Below are 22,018 nucleotides of genomic sequence, written 5' to 3' on the forward strand. Positions count from 1 at the left end.
TTTCAAGTGATTCAACGCCTTAGCCTTTGGTTTTATCTCACCAATTCACTTATACTTTTTTGGTAGCCTTAGACATATACATTTTAAAACTGCAAAGCGCTTGTTTTTAGCATAAATATAAAGGAGTATTACTGCTCGAGTTTTGCGTAAGAGCGTGCACACATCATGGTTTATAGCGATGCGCTCAAACTTTTATTTAATTTCAGGAAGGTTTTATCAATTTGTAATATAAATAATTGCCTTAAATGATTAAAAAACAATATGTTTAAAGGTTAAATTTCAAGAATACGTTGACTTTGAAGTGTCGCAACGACTTGGGAGGTTGGTGTTACCTAACCAACTTGCTTATACTTTTTGTAGCCTTGAACATGTACATTTTAAAATTGTAATTGGCTTTTTTCTATAAGCCTTAGTTTAGAAGGATTATTTTTGAAAAATCCTGTTAAAACTGTGACAGACTACAGTACCATTTCACTTATTTAGTTATCCGCAGATACTCGTAAAATACTTGCTTTCTAACAGTATTGGATTACATAGCATTGCATAAAATTCGTCTTTCTATTCCACAATTAAAGAAGAAATGTAAAATGAATACATATTTGAATTATATTTAATGATTGTGAAACTAGACAAAAATGTCGGGGTTCCACACATTGGAGTCCAACAGTTCAGTCCATGCTAATGAGACTGGACTGACAGCAACTCATGTTCTGAAGGTAAGATATATATTTTGTGAATGTTGGTCAAATATTTTTTTACAAAGAGTTATAAATAAAGTAATTGAGTTTTTTCCACAAATTCTAATTTTTAAATTCCTATATCTCTGCAATATGATGGTGTAAAACTGTGATATTTCAAACTTAGATTTTTTATCAAAAATAATTCATATATTTAAAAATCTATGGTCTACGACATCGAGTTGCAAAGATATAGGGATTAGTACATTTGAGTTTGTGGCAAAGATTCAAATCTTTTGAATTATTTTTAAATAATTTACTTTGAGATAATTAATTAAGCCTACAGGTCACCAATCAGTAAATTATGGAAAACATATTTTATTAAATTTTAGATTATGGGACGTATGCTTTATATTATGGACCCTAAGGAGAATGCATTCAAGGATATGGATAGTATTCCGGAACAGACCTATATTCAGCAAGTAATGGTTTATGATTATTTTATTATTTGTTGGGTGATTAAGTGACTTTATCGCCCTACAACAGGGCGAAAAAGAAAATTTTTCACAACTATTTCTATATTTCAGACTCTTCCCTACTTCTTCACAATGATAATACTTGAATGGATTGTACTTATACTCAAGGTAAAACATGAAATTAATATTTTAGAGGAACTCTGAGTGTAATTTTAAGTGACCTTCCATGCAAAGATTCCAATGCTCGATTTGCAACAGTACTCTTGAAACATTAGACGGATAAGAAATTTAGAAGATACTCTCGTTTTTCTGACTCGACTCCAGGGCTTCTTAAAACAAAGAATGCATAAGTTGAATTCGAAAAGAAACCGCAAAAGAAAATAAACAGTTTAAAGAAACAAAATCAATGATATCTCATTCATACTTGATCGGACAATGCTTTCAAGGGTACCGTTGTAAATCGGACGTTGCCATCTTTGCATTGAGCTAGGGTGACTTAAGATTACGCTTACTGCCCCTTTTTGTAATTTGGCCGAAGTCGAACACCCATAGTTGCGAAATTGCGATAAGATAAATTATACGGATTTGAACTCATTTGAAGTTCTATATGAGATTGTGTACTGAATTAAAAATAAGTGGAATACCCACATTTTTGGAACAAGGAACATATTTCCTATCGCACGGAACTGTTTCAGAGTGAGAAACGATTTAATACAGTGAATCCCATAAAACTGTGGGATAGGGAGTTAAGATTTAAACAAGTGTATGTGATTACGTTATTATAATGCAAATAAAGTAATTGAGCCTTTGCCTCAGACTCTGATTTTATAATCCCCATATCTTTGCCACCCAATGTCGTGGAACTCAAATATTTCAAATTATGAACTCTGTTAGATCAAAAATATAAGTTTTAAATTTCAAAGGTTTGTAACAATCATATTGCAAAGATACATGGACCAGAAAATTTGAGTTTGACTGAATTCCTTTACTAGTGGCTTGGGGTCTGTGTGCGACGAAGACTGCCTAAATTCAGTTTGTCATGTCCTAAGATTAGTCTAAATGGTTTTAAAAGATTAATTTTTCAGAACAGTCCAAGGTACGGAAATCATAAAAAAAATTGGCAAAAACTAATAAAAAAGGTTAAATGAGTATCTCTAATTCGCAAGATTGGCTGGGTTGTGTTCTTAAGTCCAAAATATCAGGATAATGTGTTTATTTCTAAAAGGCTGCACACTGAACTAGATGAAGGATAATGTCAAGTTCAAGATGCATTACTGGCACAGGACTTTGTGACCTGTAAGCTCAGCTAGGAAAGGAATTGAGTCTGTGTCACAAACTCTGCTTTTCTAAATCCTTTATCTTTGGATTCCAATGTCGTAGACCTTAGATATTTCAAACTATGAATTCTTTTAGATCAAATAATATAAGTTTGAAATATCAAAGTTTTACAACATTGGATTCCAAAGATATTGGGATTATTAGATCAGAGTTTGTGGCAAAGACTCAATTCCTTTATCCAGTTATCTATACTTGTTATGTAGAAATTTAAAAAAATTTCATTCTTTTCAACAGCTCTTCAATAAAAGGAGTTGATATTGAAGACCATACACGATTTTAATTTAATGCATAATTTATGTTTGTTTGATGTGATGGATGAATTCCTATAAAAATATTATCTCTGTGAATGTCTAGGCTAAGACTCCCAGACTAAGTGACGGAGTGAGGATGAATAATTTCTATAAAAATATTATCTCTGTGAATTTCTAGGGTAAGACTCCCAGACTAAGTGACGGAATGATGAATGTTGCCCATGGTCTTATCATGTCACTTACAGAGTAAGTAATAAGTTTTGAAAATTACTTATTATTGATTAATATTTTGTACTTTTTGAACAGTAGTTATTAATTTTTCATATTATGTAAGTTTTAAGCAGTTAATATTATTTTTTTTCATATTTGTAAGTTTTAAAAATACTTGTTAACTCTTCATCTTGTTTAAGTTTTAAACATTAATTATCAGTTTTTTTTCTTCATGTTTGTAAGATTTGAATATTATTTACAATTTTCAAACAAGCTTAAATTTAAAATTACTTGTTCATTTTTCATATTTTGTAAGTTTTAAACATTACTTACCAGTTACCAATTATCATTTTTGTAAGTTTTGAAAATTACTTATTTTATTTTCATTTTATTTAAAAATTAATAATTATGATCAACAATATTATATTTAGCGTGTATATTTCCGGTTTTTTATTTATTGTGTTTACTTCTGGTTTTATATTTAGTATGTTTAATTCCGGTTTTATATTTAGTGTGTTTAATTCCGGTTTTATATTTAGTGTGTTTAATTCCGGTTTTATATTTGGTGTGTTTAATTCCGGTTTTATATTTGGTATGTTTAATTCCGGTTTTATATTTAGTGTGTTTAATTCCGGTTTTATATTTGGTGTGTTTAATTCCGGTTTTATATTTGGTATGTTTAATTTCGGTTTTTTATTTAGTGTGTTTAATTCCGGTTTTATATTTAGTATGTTTAATTCCGGTTTTATATTTAGTGTGTTAAATTCCGGTTTTATATTTAGTGTGTTTACTTTCGGTTTTATATTAAGAGTCTAACTTTTCATTCATAGAAACTTCCGTATTTAGTGTGTTTACTTCCGGTTTTCTATTCGGAGTCTACCTTTTCATTCATAGAAACTTCTGTATTTATGAACTGCCCTGGGATTCGACATTTACATGGGTGGGTAAATATATACTTTTTTATATATATAGTTATGGATATAAACATACAGTGATAACCAGTAAATATGGAATAGGAATACGACATTATAGCAATCCATAAGCGTTCTGATGTTACATAAGCAACTAACTTAGCAAAGCAATTAAAGTAAAAAAGGGTCTATTGTTTAAGTGCTATGTCTAATGTTCATTGAACTAGTTTAAGTCCTAACTTGAGATTAGAAGTCGGCTTCCTCTTTAAGAGTTTTCTGGTTATTACTGTATGATAATAACAATTTTAGCTCTTAACTGTTTATTTTCAAGCTGCCATTTTCTTTATACACCTTTAAGCACATTTTTTTTAGTGAACAGAAAATAACTTTAATTAGCAAAGGGATTGAGTCTTTGTTAGATCAAATAATCTCAGTTTGAACTATCAAAGATGTACCTTTCAGGTTGCAAAGATAGAGGGTTTAGAAAATTTGTGTTTGTGGCAAAGATTTCCCTTCTGACATTTTTTTAAGTCAAAATTCTTATTCTTAATTTTCCCAGTTTTAAACCCAATATTTTGCTTTTTTTAGATTGTTGCAGCAATAGGAGTTGATTTTGGATACTATTGGGTTCATAGAGCAGCTCATGGTTAGACCAGTTTTTTTTTTATTAATTGTCTTTCCAGCATTACAAATTGTTTTTTTTAATGATTAATTCGGGACGGACCAAAATTTTCTTAAACTGGGACAACCGTAACGCTTAGCCAAAGTTAAATACAATCTTCCTGGGAAATTCGGGAAAATAAGAATATTTCTTGAGATAGGTTTGATACATAATTAAAACACAAGCCATGGAAATAATGCTCATGAGGTGGATTTGATGAAAAGTAAATGTCATCTAGATTTTTAAATGCACTGTCGTCTCTTAGCGAACCCCCCTGCCCCCACCCCCTCCACTTAATTTGTGAAATCTATGGTTTTCAATGGGCGATAAGCCCTCCCTCCTTATAGAGATATAAAAATCACTAACTACGCCCTCGTCTGTCACTGTTCGTCACACTAAAAAGTAGTTCATCTTTCGGTATTTCGTTCAACTACTACTATAGCTATTCTTTAAGAACAAAATCGTGACGGATAGCGCTTAGTCTTACCGATAGATCTGGATAACAAATGTGTATAATCATAAATTAAAGAGTTTAGCGCCCTTAATCAGTGCAAGTTGTCCATCCCGTGGGCCCTGGTTGGCACACAATAAATAAAGTGGCATTTTTTAGTACTCAAGGATATTTTTTTAGAGATAAACTTGCTCTGGGCAGCTCATCAGGTTCACCATTCATCTGAGGACTATAACCTGTCCACAGCACTTAGACAGTCAGTGTTTCAAGCATTCGGCAGCTGGGTAAGCATTTAATTGATTTTTTAAGGGAGTGTTCGCGTAAAATGAAAGGGGGAATCACTACTAATCTGGCTTCTATCTGTTGCATCTATAAGGAGAAAATCATTAAAAAGGACTTGTACCGAAGAATGTAGCGTCCATACAAATTGAGAAAGTTGCACAAATTATTTAGATATTTAAACCTATAGTATCGATTATTTTTCGATGCATTCGTATAGTTAATATTTCATAGTATTTGTTTTATATGCCATGCACTTAAAACGACGTGTTTTTCCGCTTGGTGTCTCTGCCACGTGTAATCATTCAAAGCATAGAGAGCAGAGATACTTGACGGCCAACTATTTCGTCGTTTTAAGTGTTTGGCTTTAAATTGATTTTTTTCGATCCGAGTCGTATGTTGCAACTTTCTCAATTTGTATGGACGTTATGTTCTTCAGTATTAGTCGTTCTTAACAATTTTCTCATTTTCGATGCATAGATAGAAGTCAGATTAATAGCGATCAAAAGCGCTTATTTTTCGCTGTGAGCTTAAACCCCCTTTCATTTTTCGCGAACACTCCATTTAAGAGGCAGCTATTCTGACTTTCAATGCTACTCCTTAGTTTTCATAATTATTTATTTAAGAGGGTTTTTAGCGTAATTTCTGGTGACCTTAAATGTCTATAGTGAGACATTTTCGATTGTTAGCGGTACCCTTTTAAATTTACACCAACCATCGATGTCAGGATATCCCTAATTTTCCAGCTGACATGTTGGCGACGGAAAACATGGTTCTAGGTCCAGAATTCGCCGAGTAAATAAAGGAAAATTTCTGTCTTCAGCGATTACCAGTAATACAATTCCTAAGACACAAAAAAGTACAGTTAAATTGTTGCAGTGAGTTGAGCAAAGAAAGTTTAAAACTAAAAATAAAAGAGCATCGAGAGTACTAGAATGATGAACTCTTCTCACAATATTTTGGCTAAATTATCTTTAAATTTCAACCCACTTACAAAGAACATCTTACTACTTTTATCATTATTACAATTTCAATATACCAATTCATAAAAATAATTGTTCAGGAACTTGCTTTTATGATACAGATTTAGCACTTGAATAGAGCTGCAAACTTTTAAATGAACGGAAGAAATTAATCTTATTGGTTACATCAAATGAACCATCCCCTTCCAGGGAAATTCTTGTAAGAAGTGGTTAACTTTAGTGTACATCGATCAACTACTTCTTTCCATTAATTTTATCTATTATTTCTAAATGTGTTCTAAATTGTAGCCGTTCTATCTTCCCCTGGCTTTCTTTATACCTCCTCAACACGTTGTAGTTCATCACGAGTTTAATCTGCTATATCAGGTAAACCGTTAACTCTTTCTTTATACCTCCTCAAAACGTTGTATGTAGTTTATCATGAGTTTAATCTGCTATATCAGGTAAACCATTATCTCTTTCTCGGTGGGACTATTTTTGTGTAACATAGGGGGGGGGGGTTGGTGGATTTCACCTTCCCCATATGATCTTGTCCTGAGATAAGATAGGGGAGGTTGATACATGTCACTAGTCCATTTTTAAGGCCTACTTATTTTGAAAATGGTAGACACCTGTTTGATAATGTAAATTTTTGTAAAGATGTGAAAAATAAAAAAAAAAAACTACAAAAGATCATGCTTTTCTTCTAATGCAAAAAATATTTGACATCAAAATCAAATATGGCCTAGGGCCCAGAATTTGAATAATAAGTTTTGGGGGGTTTTGACTTAATATTTATAAAAAATAACATTACATGAAAACTGTTTTCTGTAAACTTCACTCTCCATTTTAACTTTATCTTAACTTGATTTTTATTTAAAAACTTTAATTTTGGATTTCTCCGATCCCAAGATCCCATAAACCTCCGGAGAGTGTCGAGCTAAATTTTAAATAAAAAAAGGTTATTGATGACATCCCCTAATCTTCACATAAAGATTCATATCATAATTCATAATGAACTATTCAAATATTCATAATAATGTAAAATTTATAATTTTTTTTATAATTTGTGTGAGAAAAACTAATTAAAATTCATAATGAACTATTCAAATATTCATAATAATATAATATTCATTTATTCTGATTCAGAACATTTGTTCTTCTCGATAGCTTCTCAATAACATGAGTTAGTAATAAAAAAATTGAAGATTTAAATCTAATATACTTTTCCATTTAATTTGTGTCTTGTATCTCTGCTATTTGGCAGATTATTATATTTGATTCAACTTTCTAGTTCTGGATTCATACCGAGGTTGTGAAAAATATAGGATTCTTGGAGAATATACTTAACACTGCTAGTCATCATAGGGTTCATCATGGTAAATTTAACTTTATGTTGTAACATTACATACAATACAATACATTTGTTGTAAACTGCAGCAACACAAGAAGAAATAAAAGAACTTCATAATAATATAACATTCTGAACAACATATATATTGTAATTTAATCTATATTTGTTGAATACAACATCAATACAAGAAGAGTGAACTGAACTTCATAAGAAATATAACACTCTGAACAACATATATATTGTAATTTAATCTATATTTGTTGAATACAACAACACAAGAAGAGTGAACTGAACTTCATAATAATATAACACTCTGAACAACATATATATTGTAATTTAATCTATATTTGTTAAATACAACAATACAAGAAGAGTAAACTTAACTTCATGGTAAATATGCATTCTGAACAACATATATATTGTAATTTAATCTATATTTGTTGAACACAATAAGAATAAAAAAACTTCATAGTGAATATAACACTCAGAACAACATATATGTTGTAATTTAATCTATATTTTTGAATACAACAGTACAAGAAGAGTTAACTGAACTTCATGGGAAATATAGCACTCTAAACAACATATATGTTGTAATGTAGTCTATATTTGTTGAATACAAGAATAAAAAACTTCTTAATAAATATAACACTCTGAACAACATATATGTTGTAATTTAATCTATATTTGTTAAATACAACAGCACAAGAAGAGTAAACTGAACTTCTTGGTAAATATAGCCTCTGAACATCATATTGTACTTTAAACTATATTTGTTAAATACAACACAAGAAAAGTAAAAACTAACTTAATATTAATTATAACACTCGTATACTTTAATCTGTATTTGTTGAAAAGCAATGCAAAAGAACTTCTTGGTAAATATAATAGTTTGAACATCATATATCACGTACAGCCGGGTGTACAGTAGAATATCCGAGCTGTGCCAAACTTTGCGGTCCTATTTTGGACTATACCGCCAATTTACAATTACTAACGCGGCAGTCCTGTGTGATATGTTGTAATTCAATTTACCGTTGTTGTAAAGCAATGCAAAAAAAGATTATTCTCTTAGGTGCAAACAGATACTGTCTGGACAAAAACTACGCTGGTGTTCTAATTATTTGGGACAGGTAACAGGGGTTAATGATTATTTTAAAAACTAAACAATAAGATAATTATTGAGATTGAAATAAAAAAAACCATTATTTTAGAATGTTTGGAACTTTTGAATGGGAAAGAAGTGACATCAAGATAGTTTATGGATTAGTGGATCAGCCACAGTTCTTTAATCCTATCAGCCATCAGGTAATAGTATTTTTGGATTAGTAGATCAGCCTCAGTTCTTTAATCCAATCAGCCATCAGGTAATAGTATTAATGTATTAGAGGATCAGCCACAGTTCTTTAATCCAATCAGCCATCAGGTAATAGTATTAATGTAATAGAGGATCAGCCACAGTTCTTTAATCCAATCAGCCATCAGGTAATAGTATTAATGGATTAGAGGATCAGCCACAGTTCTTTAATTCAATCAGCTATCAGGTAACAGTATTAATGGATTAGAGGATCAGCCACAGTTCTTTAATCCAATCAGTCATCAGGTAATGGTAGTTTTGGGTTAGTGATTAACCTCAGTTCTTTAATCTTTCCAATATGCCGCCATACATACAAACATAAATAATTCGGCCTTTAAATTTTTTTTATTTCATGGATTTATTCAAGTTATGTATATTGTACAGGTTATATATGACATAGTGACATATCTGTAAAAAATTGCGTTAAATGGTTTCTTGGTTGTCAATACTCTTTTTGAAAAATACATACATTTATAACAACTAAATTATGCTTTGAATTATGTTTTATTCAAAACAAAAACTATTATATAATTTTAACTAATAGATAAAAAAACTAATCTACAAAACCTAAAAGATAAATAAGCTATATACAGACAATAAATTTACAAAAACAACTTGAGATCCGCAAAATTGTACATTGGAATAAAAAGAATGGGGAGAATAGTATTTAAGAAAACCCTTTAAATTATTTCATCAAATTGGCCCCTTTTTTCTGAACCTATTGATGATTGTTTATCAGTAAATCCCGCATTGAAGATTTTATAGAAAAAAGTAGAAAATATTTATTTGTGTCATCACAATTTAGACTGTTCCAGTTTCACTAAATGTCTCCATATGTATGTGCTGTTCCTAAAGTATTAAAGAATAAAAACTTGACATCAAGAGTTTGTTATGATAACTTTTGAGCGCAACTATTCAAAAGAAAGATATGTGGATTTATTTAAAATTGTCAAAAATTCGTCAAAATTTCTTTAAAATTTATATTTACCTCCATAAATGAAACTCCATGCCTTCGTTTTCTTTTGTATCTTCTCTCCTGAAGTTTATTTTTGATAAATTGGTATATTAATTAGAAATAAAAAAAATAAAATTTGAAATTTGAAGTTTGATAGATGTAAATAAGGATGGTTTAGGTTTTGATATAGCTCACCCTGTCATGAACCGTTTTTGCTCTTAAAATACTTTTCTGGCCCTTTGGTAATTCATCATATATCTCTTCTAAAATATAATTTGTTGCCTAAAGAGACTGTAAACATGAAGGTACTAAGGCAAGGAAAGTTATTTCAGAGGCGTATGCATTTTTTGTACTGCAGTTTACTGTCTTTGGGCGGAAAAGTAAACACAAGACGGATGCAACAGCCTGACATGGAATACATTTTCTCAAATATAATCTATGAAATATTCTGCTAATAGGAAACTATTATGTGAATTTTCAAAATTATCAAATTGTAGTGCTTTTATCCTCCTCAGATACTAAACGATCACTGATGCACCCATTCTTATTTACAAAGTCCGCCCAGAGAGAACTGGTTTAAATGTATACGCAGAGAATACTCAACTGCAATTAACTTTCCTTGCATTAGTACCTTGGTAAACATAAACAATAGATTGACATATCCGATTCATTTGCTTCATTGTCTTTGCAGTTTAGACAAGTTACTTTACAGAGGAAATCGCTTTTGACATGACTCAATTTTCAGGATAAAAAATAGGAATATCTCATCTAACTTTGATCAGGTTTAAAAAGTACCGTTGTGAATTGTCCATGCAGCACTTTAAAAATGGATAGACACCAGAAGTTCCAAATACAGTTCCTTTAATCCTTATCTGTATTTATTTATTTTATTATTTTGTTTTATCTCTTTGCATGAACAAAAATCTAAAGTAATATATTGACAATGTACACTGAACAGACTTCAGAGATAAAACAAGAAAAAAAAGATTCTAAGATGCTTTTAAATTGTTTTTTAAAAATCTTAAAATCTAAAATTTTACTTTTGGTCTTTTCTTCTAATTGGAACATGTTTCTCTTTGAAAGCATGATTACCTTACCGTTTAAACTGATAGAGCTGACACTGAACCCTGAATATATAGAGGCCTGGCTCAACTTCTTGCACTTCTGAAAATAATATTTTAAACAAACATTCAGTAATTAACTTACTGCCTGTTTTTCTTTCTTTTTCAAAGATTCCCTTTGTTAACAACTTCAGTTTTATAAACGGCGTTAACAGAAGATATGTTAACGGTGTCAGCTGTTACTGAGCCATTAACGATAATTTCAAGTAAAAACAGTTGGAAAAGTTGGAAGACAGCATTCAAAAACATCCTAACACATAAAAAACGTCACATTAAGTTAAAAATCAATAATTTTGTTTCAACAACATCTATTTCTGTCTGTTAACGTTTTCAAAATTAACGGATGTTGCCATTTATTAAAAACAGCCTCTTCAATCCCCCCAACACTATATGCCCCGTTTCAATAATAAATACAACACTGGACTTTTTTAAAACTATTAGAGTTTCCATTTTTCGAATGATATGATCCAGCTTTGCGTATCATCTAGGAGGTAGATTTATAAATAAATCGGTTAAAAAGAGCTTAGAAAAAGGTTTGGTATGGCAGGCCTTTACGGATCCAAATTGATCCAGAAAAAGAAAAAACCCTAACCACTGGGCTCTGCTAATTACACAACTTTTTACCTGACTGGGTTTAGAGAACGGCTGAATAGTTTCAGAAGTCCTAAAAATACTAGAATAATAATTTCTTTCAAATGTGTCCCAAAAATTCACTCCCCCCCCCCCTAGAAATAACCTTGTCCCGAAAAGTAGTGCACAGGTGCATCATTGTTTTTTGAGGTTGTAATACAAAATTTTATTTTAGGGGAAAAATTTTTTTGCTATAACTTGAAGGGGCTGTAGACAACATTTCAAATGACCCTCTAGTCATAGAGCGGCAAGTCATATTCACAACGGTACCCTGGCTAAAGCTTCGTCTTATCAATAAGAATGGATAATATATCTATTGTTTTCTCTTTAAATGTGAATCAGGCATGACCTTTTTCTTAAAAAAGGGTCACTTGAAAGTACAAGGACAGTCCCTTTAAGTCAAATAATTAGGTATAAAAAGAATATACCTTCCGAAAGAAGAGTTTGCATACGATAAGTCATTGTAATTTGAATCCCTGAAGAAAAAAAAGATTCGGTTTAGAAAGCAGCGATTTCAAAATTATTAGAAATTTAAATTTTTATAATAAAATCATTTCTTAAATGAAGGGATTGATTGTAATTTCAAAAGAGAAGGAATGCAAACCAGAAATTTGTTAAATATATTTTTGAACTATCACCTTTTCTCTGTAGAAATATCTCTTCTGTTGAATGAACTATTGAGACTGCCAGAGTTGCTTTCACTTTTTCTCATTTCACTAAAAATAGGGAATATATCTATAAAAGTTATAGCAAAGAAATAAGGATCTCAATTTAGTCTTAGTTTTCAATACTTTCAAATTCCAAACTACCAAAACATAAAAAAATACAATATTCTTAAAAACAAGAAATCAAAAAATGTCTGAATAAGAATATTGGTCTTTTAAGATTGGTTACAATTTACAAAAAATAGTGATGATTTGTGTATTTAGAGGAGGTTAGTTAAAATCTTAAAAAACATTTATGTTTCTACAACCTTTGTAATTAATGGTGTACCTCAGTTTTCTGATTTTTATCTTGATATTGTCCCAAGGATTTCCCCAAGATGTGGATGGTACTTCATAACCTTTTTAAACCATTTTCACAGCTCTTTTTCATAAGACAATTTTTTTTTTAAACTGGCTTACCCCTTTCCCCCCCCCCCCCCACTCCGTGGTCACAGCCAAATCGTTTGATCCCCTTAAGCCAGTCTATAGATGTGGCAATTGTTCAGAATCCTGGTTTAGAATTGAGCAAAAATTTAAACTTTCTAATTATGAAACTGGAAATAATGCCTAAAGGGATTGTTTCCATCGGTTGATCTGGTTCCTCCTCCATCCTTCCTCCACATATTTTACATTTTTATTTTTTCATCATTTCAGTCAAAACTTGACAAGAACAAATGTATAGCCTTTTGAAGGAAATTGTTTATTTTTTCAAAAAGGAAACTAATTGTGTTCTGCTAAACTACCAACTTCTGAAATCTTTTTTTTAGATCTAGATATTTATTTTGTAGTAGAGATTAAGATATTTCAATTGTATTACAAGTTTACAACTTTCATAAATGGAAAAACTACATTATTTATTTTCTATATAAATGATTCATATGATAGACACAGATTAGACTTTGAATGCCAGTGCAATATTTCGCAGCTGACTCCCTCGTCATCCATTGCTGNCCCCGCCATAGCAACAGCTAGCTGGGTCAGCTGGTATCTGGCTAGGAGACAGAGAGTCACAGAGATGTGTTGTTGCTAGCAGGGTTAGGGGGAGACTTCTAAAATCAAAAGTTTAATGAATAAGTTTGAGATAGAATCCATCTCATTTAAAAGTTTCTGTCTCAATAGAGATTTGTATTACATATTTTCTGTATTAAAATTTAAAATCCCTTGGGGATTCCATTATTGATCTCCAGATAGTTTCAGCCTCGTTGTCAAATTTTAGATCATCATAATCAGGTTCTCTAGAAACGTTATAGTGTCTGTTATATTTTCTCACAAGTTATCAATCAAGATTCTTACCTTGATTCTACAGCTATTTTTACAGCTGCCCTTTCAGCATACATGCTTGGAAGGTAGTCATACAGGTTTTTGATCTGAAATATATTGTTCTAAATAAAGGTAAACAATTCAATATAGCACCAAATCAATAAGGAATCAATGAAACTTCCAAGATTTTAAAACTGAATTATTTGAAAGTTTGCTTTTAATAAGTTCTGCAATATATTAATCCTAAAATTGGGAGAATGATCCAAAAACGATATTGACAACACGTTTGTTTTTGGGTTGTTTCTTGGATATATGAATTTGGTTAAACTATTAAATTGAATAAAATGCTACTAATGTACTGTCCCATCTACACTTCATGATATTGTTACCTCTGCAAATCCACGAACAACCTCTTCTGTCATAGGTATACCATCCATCATATTAGTTGGTAACGAATCAAAGAATCCATCTTCCTCATTCATAATTCGGGATCTTCGCCTTGCTCTAAATATATTTATATCATTTGCCATTATAAACATTTTTAAAGTATGTTTTTTTTATTTTTTTATGAGCAACACCTTTCTGTGAATCATTTCTTATTTATCTCTTGGTTCATCCCAATTTAAAAGTTTACTTTGTGAATATAAAGTTCAAAACCAAAAAAACCTTAGCTTTTTATTAGAAATATAAACTTTTTAAAAACTACCTCATTTTGACAGTTTTCCCTTCAGAGTAGGTGAGAAATACAAGAAGTACAAGAGATACCCAACAAATTCCTAAATCTCTTAATTGTACTTTTTATGGAAATAAAATAAAACTGAAGAAATTCCAAATTATTCATTATTGCCCATCTTGAAAACCCCACAATTTCAGATTAAAATTACTTAAGAAAAACCTCATTATCTTAATCTTAATAATTTTTAAAACTTGATGTTAGTTTTATGTTAAATTAGCAAGTTAAAAAACATAAAAAAGTTTTTACTTCCAAACAATTGACTCAAGATTATACAATTATTTCAATAGATTTTAAATTAAGATTGTTCCTATAAGTGTAACAGCTAAAACAATCAAGGTTTCCTGGAAATAGTTTTTTTAATGATTTTTTACATTTTTATTGAGTTCACATGTTTTATTGAGTTTCACGATTGATTTTATACATTTAGGTTATTTGCACACTCTGCACACTAAAAAGGGTAAAAACAAAATTTCATTAAGTAAAAACTTTTGCAGTAAACTTGTTTTTAAAAAAAATTTCCCCGCCCCGAAAAAAGTCCTTACTTTATAAGAATCTAACCTTTTTTTCCTAATCGTTTCAAATCATCTTTTTCCCGTGATTTCATTTTATAAATTAGACTAAATTCCTCTACATAATTTGTGAACACAAATCTTTCCAGATATGTATTGGTATACAGTTTTTCCAATTCCACTCACCTCAAAGAAGGACGGGGCCTGACAACAAACAAGAACTTCTTTTAAAAATTGATTCTCTCCAGAAACAAGCCTTTAAATATAATGATTTTTATATGTTTAACGAAATCATCATAAACTTCAATTTCACCATCCAACCAAAAATTTTATTAAAAAATTGAACCTGAGTAAAACATCTTTCTCTTTTAAAAGCTTGTCACACATAAGATCTGTATTCCTCGGAAACCCATAGGTTAATGAGTACACACACGGGTTCTAATCACTTTTTTTTTGGTAAAATTCACTATTTACTTTCTACGCCAATTAGTCTGTTTAAAAGACATCCTGTCCTTATTCTTTGAAACGACACTGAACCAGAATAATTACATCACAGATAATTAATTGCACCATAGAATTATAATTATGCAAATTAGATATCACTTAAGTTTATAATGTTTAAATAACAGGAGCTAGGTAGCATGCAAGGAAAGAGTAACTGAATATGGATTAGGATAAGTTGAAGTTTGACGGTGCAGTTGGATCAAATTTCAATTGTTAAATTAGGAGTTTGTATAATTTCAAAGGTTATTGGTATAAATCGACAATCTAAAAAGTGATTCACTTACTAAATTATCTTTTAATTAAAAAAATATTGTTTAAAAAAAATCTGCAATGTTTTCGTTTTGCAAAAATGCTTTGTTCGGCGACCTTGTTAATTTTTGCAAACAAATATAGGACATTTGACCCTTTTGATTGCAAAATTAACCAGCTGTATCGTTTATTCAATTTTGAAAAGAACGAAAATAAAGTTTCATTAAAAAAAATACATTTTTAGGGTCTTGAAAATAAGAAAAAAATTTTATTTGCTCAACTCTTGGAGTAAGAATTAATGCATTGGCTTTATTCTATTCGACAATAAACAACATAACAGGATGTCAAGTATTAAAACAATTGGCTTGAAGTTCTTGTATAAATGATATTTGATATCAATGAACTAAGCAAGCATCTGCATTCACGTCATACATTGTGTATCTATCTTCCTTATATTCTATATGTAACTTAGGTTTATGTAACCTAGAGATTTCCTTTAAAGTTAACATTTCTAAGCCTGGGCACATTCCAATTTAATGGTTAAATAAATTAACGAGACGTACAGGAATATCATGTCACCAGTTGTTTAGTTTGTTAACGAGGGTTGTTTATCAAATCAAATGAATTGTTTTGATTTAAAATTTCAGAAAATACAGAACTCGACAACTTATCGAACAATTAATACAAATTAGAAAAAAAATATCTTTCATGTTTTATGCGATTTAAAACATTCAAATTGAAAAAAAAAATCCCTTTATTTTTCGTTCATTTTTCCCATGAAGGATATTTTTCGTTCAAAATTGTCAAAGCGCCGTTTATTCTTCATTTTATACAATTTAATTTAATTTGATACAATTTTACAATGTTGGCAGGAAGCTATATGTTTTCTATACTAAGCTTTTAAACGAGGCTTATTTTCTTTTTTTGATTCATTTGTTCCTATGTTGTACATAACAATAACATTAAAAAAAACATATTTCAACCTCAATATGAAACTGTTTAGCAAGCTAAAAGCGTTTTATAGAGTAGGATCAAAGTTCTTTTAAAAACTGAAAACGTGCTAACTGAATCAACGAGGTTATAGTGCAAAGAGTGCTTGTGTACGCTAATCCTTTACTAATTTTATTGGCCATTAACTATACCAAGAGCGTACTGCATATTTGTTGATTCTGGCCTAACCTATAGGATATCAATATTAGTAAACAGTTGTAAGTGTACAGTACAGCTTTCTGAGCACACAAGTAGAGAACTATCATCCCCCCTGGACTGAATTATCTAACAAATATATTTTTAGTTATTCTACTATGGAAAAGTTTTGGAGAAAGCGAGATCTATGGATAATTGGATGGATTTCTTTTTTGCTTTTGTGAAGGGCCCAGGCTGGTTTCCAGGAACAGAAAGGTTGGGAGATATCACCTTCGTACCAGAGGTATTCAAATTCAAAAGGAATTGAGTCTTTGCCACAAGCTCTGATTTTCGAATTCCTATATCTTTGCAACCCTATGTCTTAGACCTTAAATGTCTCAAACGATGAACTCTGTTTAGTTTAAATACAGTGGTAGGCGATTATATCAATAGAATGAAGACGACTTTCGATTTTAATTTTGATTTATATCAACAGCAAGGATTAAAATAAACATAGAAGACTTGTAAATTTCAAATTCGAAAAATGCTTATTAACAATTAAAACTTAAATTGAAAGTCGTCTTCATTGTATATCTATAATGGCCTATCACTGTAATTAAAGTTTGAAGAATAATAAAACTACACATCAGATTGCAAAGACATTAAACATTTGGAGTTTATGGGAAAAACTCAATTCCTTTAGTATTTACAAATAATAACCAGACTTTTAAAGCGCTTCGCGAATTATTTTCCCCAGAACTTGTACCCTATACTGTCAAAACAATCTACACTGGTTAGGCGGGTCCAATCTACATGGTAAATTGGGATTATCTATTTGTTTTATTTCATGCTTTGTAGTTAAATAAAAATATGAAATCTAAAACCAGTTTAATTTAGCTTTTTCTACTTTTATTCGACAAAACATGGAATGATTCTTTCGGTGAATGATCCATCGTCAATGCAAACTACAGTGATCTCCAAAATGCAATAGAATATGAAGACGACATAATAGAAATACTTAAGTGTTTATTTGATGTTGTTACAAAATAAACTAGACGCTTAATAAAACATAAAAATAAGGGAAATGGGCCTGTTTCCACTGCACGATTGCTGTGTCTCACGCTCATTGGACTTTTTAAAGTTATAACTTGATTCTAAAAGTCGTTTTTTTAAAAAAATTTTCTGATTTTATGTTTATAAACCCGTCAACATATAAATAACGACAATACTGATTACTAACAACAGGAACCAGTTCGTGATGTTTATAAACCCGTCAACATATCAATAACGACAATACTAATTACTAACCACAGGAACCAGTCCGTGATGTTTATGCTCCCAAGATATCCCCTCTCCTTCATGTTTACACAGTTCTACACTTCATTATCAGCATCATCGCCGCAGATCTTGTTGTTAGGACTTTACAGGTAATATAACACTTGTGCCCGGCCGGGGAATTAAAAAATCCAATTTTGAAAAACATATAAATTTTAAAAAAGAAAAATTTTTAGACTTTTTAGTTTATTTTACCCCCAGAGTACCCATGGGTTCCCTCAAAAAATGTCAGCCTGTTTGGTCAAGACATAGCTAACATATAAATATATATACAAATATATAATCAATTTAGCAATGTTTCATAGACCAATTGACATTGACCAATCTTCCGTGAGGTCTGTTCTCTACTTAATTATATAAAAGAAGAATTTATTTTTATATTAATTAGAGAGTTTTAAAACATGGGTATTAAGCATAGATATGGTATTAAGTAACGACTTCTATATCGTCCTTAATACAACCAAAATTGTTTCGCTAATAGCCATGGAATTTCCAAATTGTGGTCTACCATCTTAAATTACATTAAGAATTTGTCAAAATTTCAATGTATCTTTATCAATACAAATAAGCTATAAGTTCAAAATTTAAAAAGCTTAAAACATCTACAAGTTGTAAAAAGTATGAAACCAAAGACGATTTTAATGTTGTCTCAAATTGTCCATGTTGATTAAATGGTTTACTGTAAAATGAAACGTAAGCAGAAAACTAAATGTATGAAAAAATTTAGAATTATATTTAACTGATTCAATTCATCAGCAGATGAATATATACTGACTGTGACAAAATAATAAAATTTCATTTTTAATCTAAAATTTTTATTAATATCTATACATTCTTTAAGGATATGGAACAGTGGACATCTCTTCTAGTTATTCTCTACATTATTGGTACCTTGACTTCATTAGGTAATCTTTTATTTATTCATTTTCCTAATTCATTAAACTCAGCTTTGAATTTTATGGAAAGTATATTTACTAATGTTAGTAAATATACTGAAAAAGTTCTAAAATTTAAATTTACAAAAATAGTTTTTTTTAATTCCATGGGCAACGTCTGGCCAGTTAGCTAGTTTAAAAGAGAAATCAAATAATAGAATAAAAACACTATAAAGCAGAAAATGTGATGTCTAAAACCCACTTGTTTCAAAGAGGCTATCAACTCAAAATCTTTACGGTCCAGAATCAGACTTAGAAAAACTCTATTGATCGATTCTCTAAACTCTCAAATTTTGCGGATTTTCTGAATTTTCTCCGAAACTACTCATCTGAACTGTTTAAGATTTTAAGGTGTGATATAAATAACATATTCCCGCACTTCTGTTTTTGTACTCATCTAATTTAAGCTGAGCTGAACACCTTTGAATGGTTGGTTAATTACATTAAAATCCGAGACAGTGTCTAAACTGCAACTAATCAGAATGTCGATCCAATTCAAAAGTTTAGCTCTGAGTAATTCATTTTCTTTTATTTAGGTGTTCTTTACGACGGTACAAGATGGGCTTGGATAGCAGAACTATCAAGGTCATACAGTTTCACCCTCTCTTTTTATTCAGATATTTTTTACAAAAACTACCTTTTTCGCAAATTTGTGCAAACAAAGTTGTGCAAAACATAAAGAGTTCTTGACAATATCATTTTTTAATGAGCAAAGGTAAATGCAAAATTATTTTTAAACCTAAAAAACTAAATCTGACAATAGGATGTTGGTTAAAATAGAAATTCAGTTTTCATATAGTGAATCCCAGATATATGAATACATAGACCGTCATAAGTTTTTGATAATTCTAAAGAAACTTCTTCTTATTTTTAATTCAAGGTAAATTAATATCCCTGAAATAAGAATGCATTTGATATTTTAATATTTAACTCATTTTTCCGCGGCATTTGATCTTAAATATATAATACGCGCGACATTATATTATGTATTCATATATCTGGGATTCACTGCAGAAGAAGAGTCAGGCATTCAGGCAGTAGTATACCTGAGGATCGATTGCTAAGCATTTACTGTCATGTGCCATTTTAAAGCGAGACATATAAGCATTTTGGAAAAGACAGAAAATCCGAATAATGTTCGTTTTGAGAAACAACAAAAAAATGTTTGATAAACAATATTAATTTTCTACATACATGAAATTAAATAAAATATTAAAGACTGACTAACAATATTAATTGTAATAATTGTATGTTTTTCTAGATTTGTTTTAGCATTTTGTCTTTAATATATGACATTTAACATTAACTTTACCATTTGTTTACATTTAATCATATGATGTACATTACATGCACAATGAGTGTATGCATCACATGTACAATGTAAAAGATTGTACAAATGTATTGCATAAAGTACATATTTCAGGTGTATGGTTAGTTTAGTTTATCTGGATGTTTTGGCTCAATTTATGATCTTTCCACCCCATACTCTTCAGCTGGCCTTCACAGGTTAGAATATTTATATCAGCTGTTATCCACATACTCTTCAGTTGGCCTTCACAGGTTAATATATTCATAACAGCTGTTATCCACATACTCTTCAGCTGGCCTTAACAGGTTAGAATAATTATAACAGCTGTTATCCACATACTCGATCTTCAGCTGGCCTTCATAGGTTAGAATATTCATAACAGCTGTTATCCAAATACTCTTCAGCTGGCCTTCACAGGTTAGAATATTCATAACAGCTGTTATTCACAACAAATAAAAATTTAATGACGACCTTTACAGCATACACGGGGGCTGGAGAACGTTCCTTAAAAAAACGGAAGTATTGAAAATTAACCGAAGAGTCCAAAGCGTATGTGTTTCAAAATAACGGCGACTTTAGTTCTTTTTTTCTGCTTAAGATTGCAGAAAATAAAAAAAATTGTTTGGTAGAGTATTTAATTGTAGTTTATTCGTCATTTGAAACTTGTAATTCGTTTAAAAGATTACATAGTGATCTGAAGTAAACATTTTTTACATTTAAGTTCAAACATATCTGGAGAATTTAAAAAATGTCGTATTCATAACTTTCTGATAATGGAATGCTAAAGATATTTCGTTTTTTAATTAAATAATTATATGGAGCTCTTTAAAAATGTACCCGCATATTCATGGCTATTTATTTATTTTTGCAATTTCTGAGATTTACGTAAAAAAAAACATTAAATCTATTGAAAAATTGGTAAGACAACATTTCAAAAATTCTTTCGATGACTCAATATATCTGGGGTAAACTGTATCTTAACCATTCTTTGCTAGGATCTGCTATCGTGGCTTCTGCTTGCTTGGCTTCTGATCTAATGGGAAAGAAGGAAAAAGCTGAATAATTGGAAGAGTGATGAGAGACAAATTATTGATTTATCAATTTTAATTAAATAAGTACTAGTTTGTGATTAAAAATAAATAAATATATAAGATAAATGAAATCTAAAATTAAATCTAAAAAGGCTTAAACCTTCTCTGTCCAAAAATATTCTAACACTGCGAACCAAAATAACAGTTTATAAATAGTTAAATTATTTAGAATTGAAGGGTTAACCACAGTGAGACTTTAATTACGACCAGAAACTCTGTAAATATAACAAAGTCTTGAATTGTCTTTCAAAAATTGAACAGTCTTTGAATGCCACATTGATACATTTAATAAGGAAAGAAACTGGTGTTTAGTCACCTTAAACCATAAATGTAAGTAAAAATGCTTTTTTTGTTCGTCTCATCTTTTATGTATAATAAATTGAAGCGGTCTCTTAAGTAGGAAGAACAATTTATAATCATTGGAAGAAGAAGTTGGAATAATTAAAGATTTGCTCAGTAAAGAGGCGCCATTTTTAAGATATTAAAAAGATAAGAAGAAGTTACAATACTTGAAGATTTGGTCGGTAAAGAGCATTTTTGAGAACTAAAAAGATAGGAAGAAGTTACAATACTTGAAGATTTGGTCGGTAAAGAGACGCAATTTTTGAGAACTAAAAAGTTTATAAGA

The 22,018-nt window shown here is 30.3% G+C and overlaps 2 protein-coding genes across 3 annotated transcripts; one reads left to right on the forward strand and one right to left on the reverse strand.

The window, feature by feature from the left end:
• The first annotated feature begins 604 nt into the window (after nucleotides 1–604).
• On the forward strand, nucleotides 605–21,456 carry LOC111704547 (alkylglycerol monooxygenase). Its single transcript, XM_023476814.1, has 17 exons — nucleotides 605–716; nucleotides 1,070–1,159; nucleotides 1,265–1,321; nucleotides 2,921–2,988; nucleotides 3,799–3,892; nucleotides 4,452–4,509; nucleotides 5,156–5,259; nucleotides 6,526–6,603; nucleotides 7,511–7,595; nucleotides 8,646–8,703; nucleotides 8,785–8,878; nucleotides 16,890–17,024; nucleotides 18,034–18,147; nucleotides 18,897–18,960; nucleotides 19,527–19,575; nucleotides 20,414–20,496; nucleotides 21,295–21,456. The coding sequence occupies exons 1-17, from the start codon at nucleotides 636–638 to the stop codon at nucleotides 21,360–21,362; spliced, it is 1,380 nt and encodes a 459-aa protein (XP_023332582.1). The 5' UTR covers nucleotides 605–635; the 3' UTR covers nucleotides 21,363–21,456.
• Nucleotides 9,413–15,904, reverse strand: LOC111704548 (uncharacterized). Of its 2 annotated transcripts, XM_023476816.1 has the most exons (16): nucleotides 15,189–15,898; nucleotides 15,029–15,098; nucleotides 14,641–14,674; nucleotides 14,304–14,373; nucleotides 13,987–14,101; nucleotides 13,631–13,704; nucleotides 13,498–13,572; nucleotides 12,905–12,948; nucleotides 12,627–12,696; nucleotides 12,272–12,349; nucleotides 12,062–12,109; nucleotides 11,628–11,667; nucleotides 10,980–11,046; nucleotides 10,078–10,145; nucleotides 9,916–9,963; nucleotides 9,413–9,776 (listed from the first exon to the last, which is right to left on the reverse strand). In XM_023476816.1, exons 1-16 carry the CDS (start codon nucleotides 15,227–15,229, stop codon nucleotides 9,729–9,731), a joined length of 990 nt encoding a protein of 329 aa, XP_023332584.1. In that variant the 5' UTR covers nucleotides 15,230–15,898; the 3' UTR covers nucleotides 9,413–9,728. The 2 variants fall into 2 exon arrangements, with proteins under 2 accessions (XP_023332584.1, XP_023332585.1); XM_023476817.1 differs by lacking the exon at nucleotides 12,062–12,109 and having other exon boundaries at nucleotides 15,189–15,904.
• Nucleotides 21,457–22,018: the final 562 nt, after the last annotated feature.

The sequence above is a fragment of the Eurytemora carolleeae genome, unplaced genomic scaffold (assembly GCF_000591075.1).
Source record: "Eurytemora carolleeae unplaced genomic scaffold, Eaff_2.0 scaffold321, whole genome shotgun sequence".
In the NCBI taxonomy this organism is placed as follows: domain Eukaryota; kingdom Metazoa; phylum Arthropoda; class Copepoda; order Calanoida; family Temoridae; genus Eurytemora; species Eurytemora carolleeae.

Excerpts from the sequence above, each read along its gene's own strand:
- LOC111704547 (XM_023476814.1), top strand. The coding sequence starts at position 636 with ATGTCGGGGTTCCACACATTGGAGTCCAACAGTTCAGTCCATGCTAAT. Across the intron at positions 3,893-4,451 it reads GGGATTCGACATTTACATGG|ATTGTTGCAGCAATAGGAGT; the intron begins GTGGGTAAATAT and ends TGCTTTTTTTAG. Across the intron at positions 18,148-18,896 it reads TTGTTGTTAGGACTTTACAG|GATATGGAACAGTGGACATC; the intron begins GTAATATAACAC and ends ACATTCTTTAAG.
- LOC111704548 (XM_023476816.1), bottom strand. The coding sequence starts at position 15,229 with ATGTGTGACAAGCTTTTAAAAGAGAAAGATGTTTTACTCAG. Across the intron at positions 14,675-15,028 it reads AGGCCCCGTCCTTCTTTGAG|GAAACCTTGATTGTTTTAGC; the intron begins GTGAGTGGAATT and ends AACTATTTCCAG. Across the intron at positions 12,350-12,626 it reads ATAAAAATCAGAAAACTGAG|TGAAATGAGAAAAAGTGAAA; the intron begins GTACACCATTAA and ends CCCTATTTTTAG.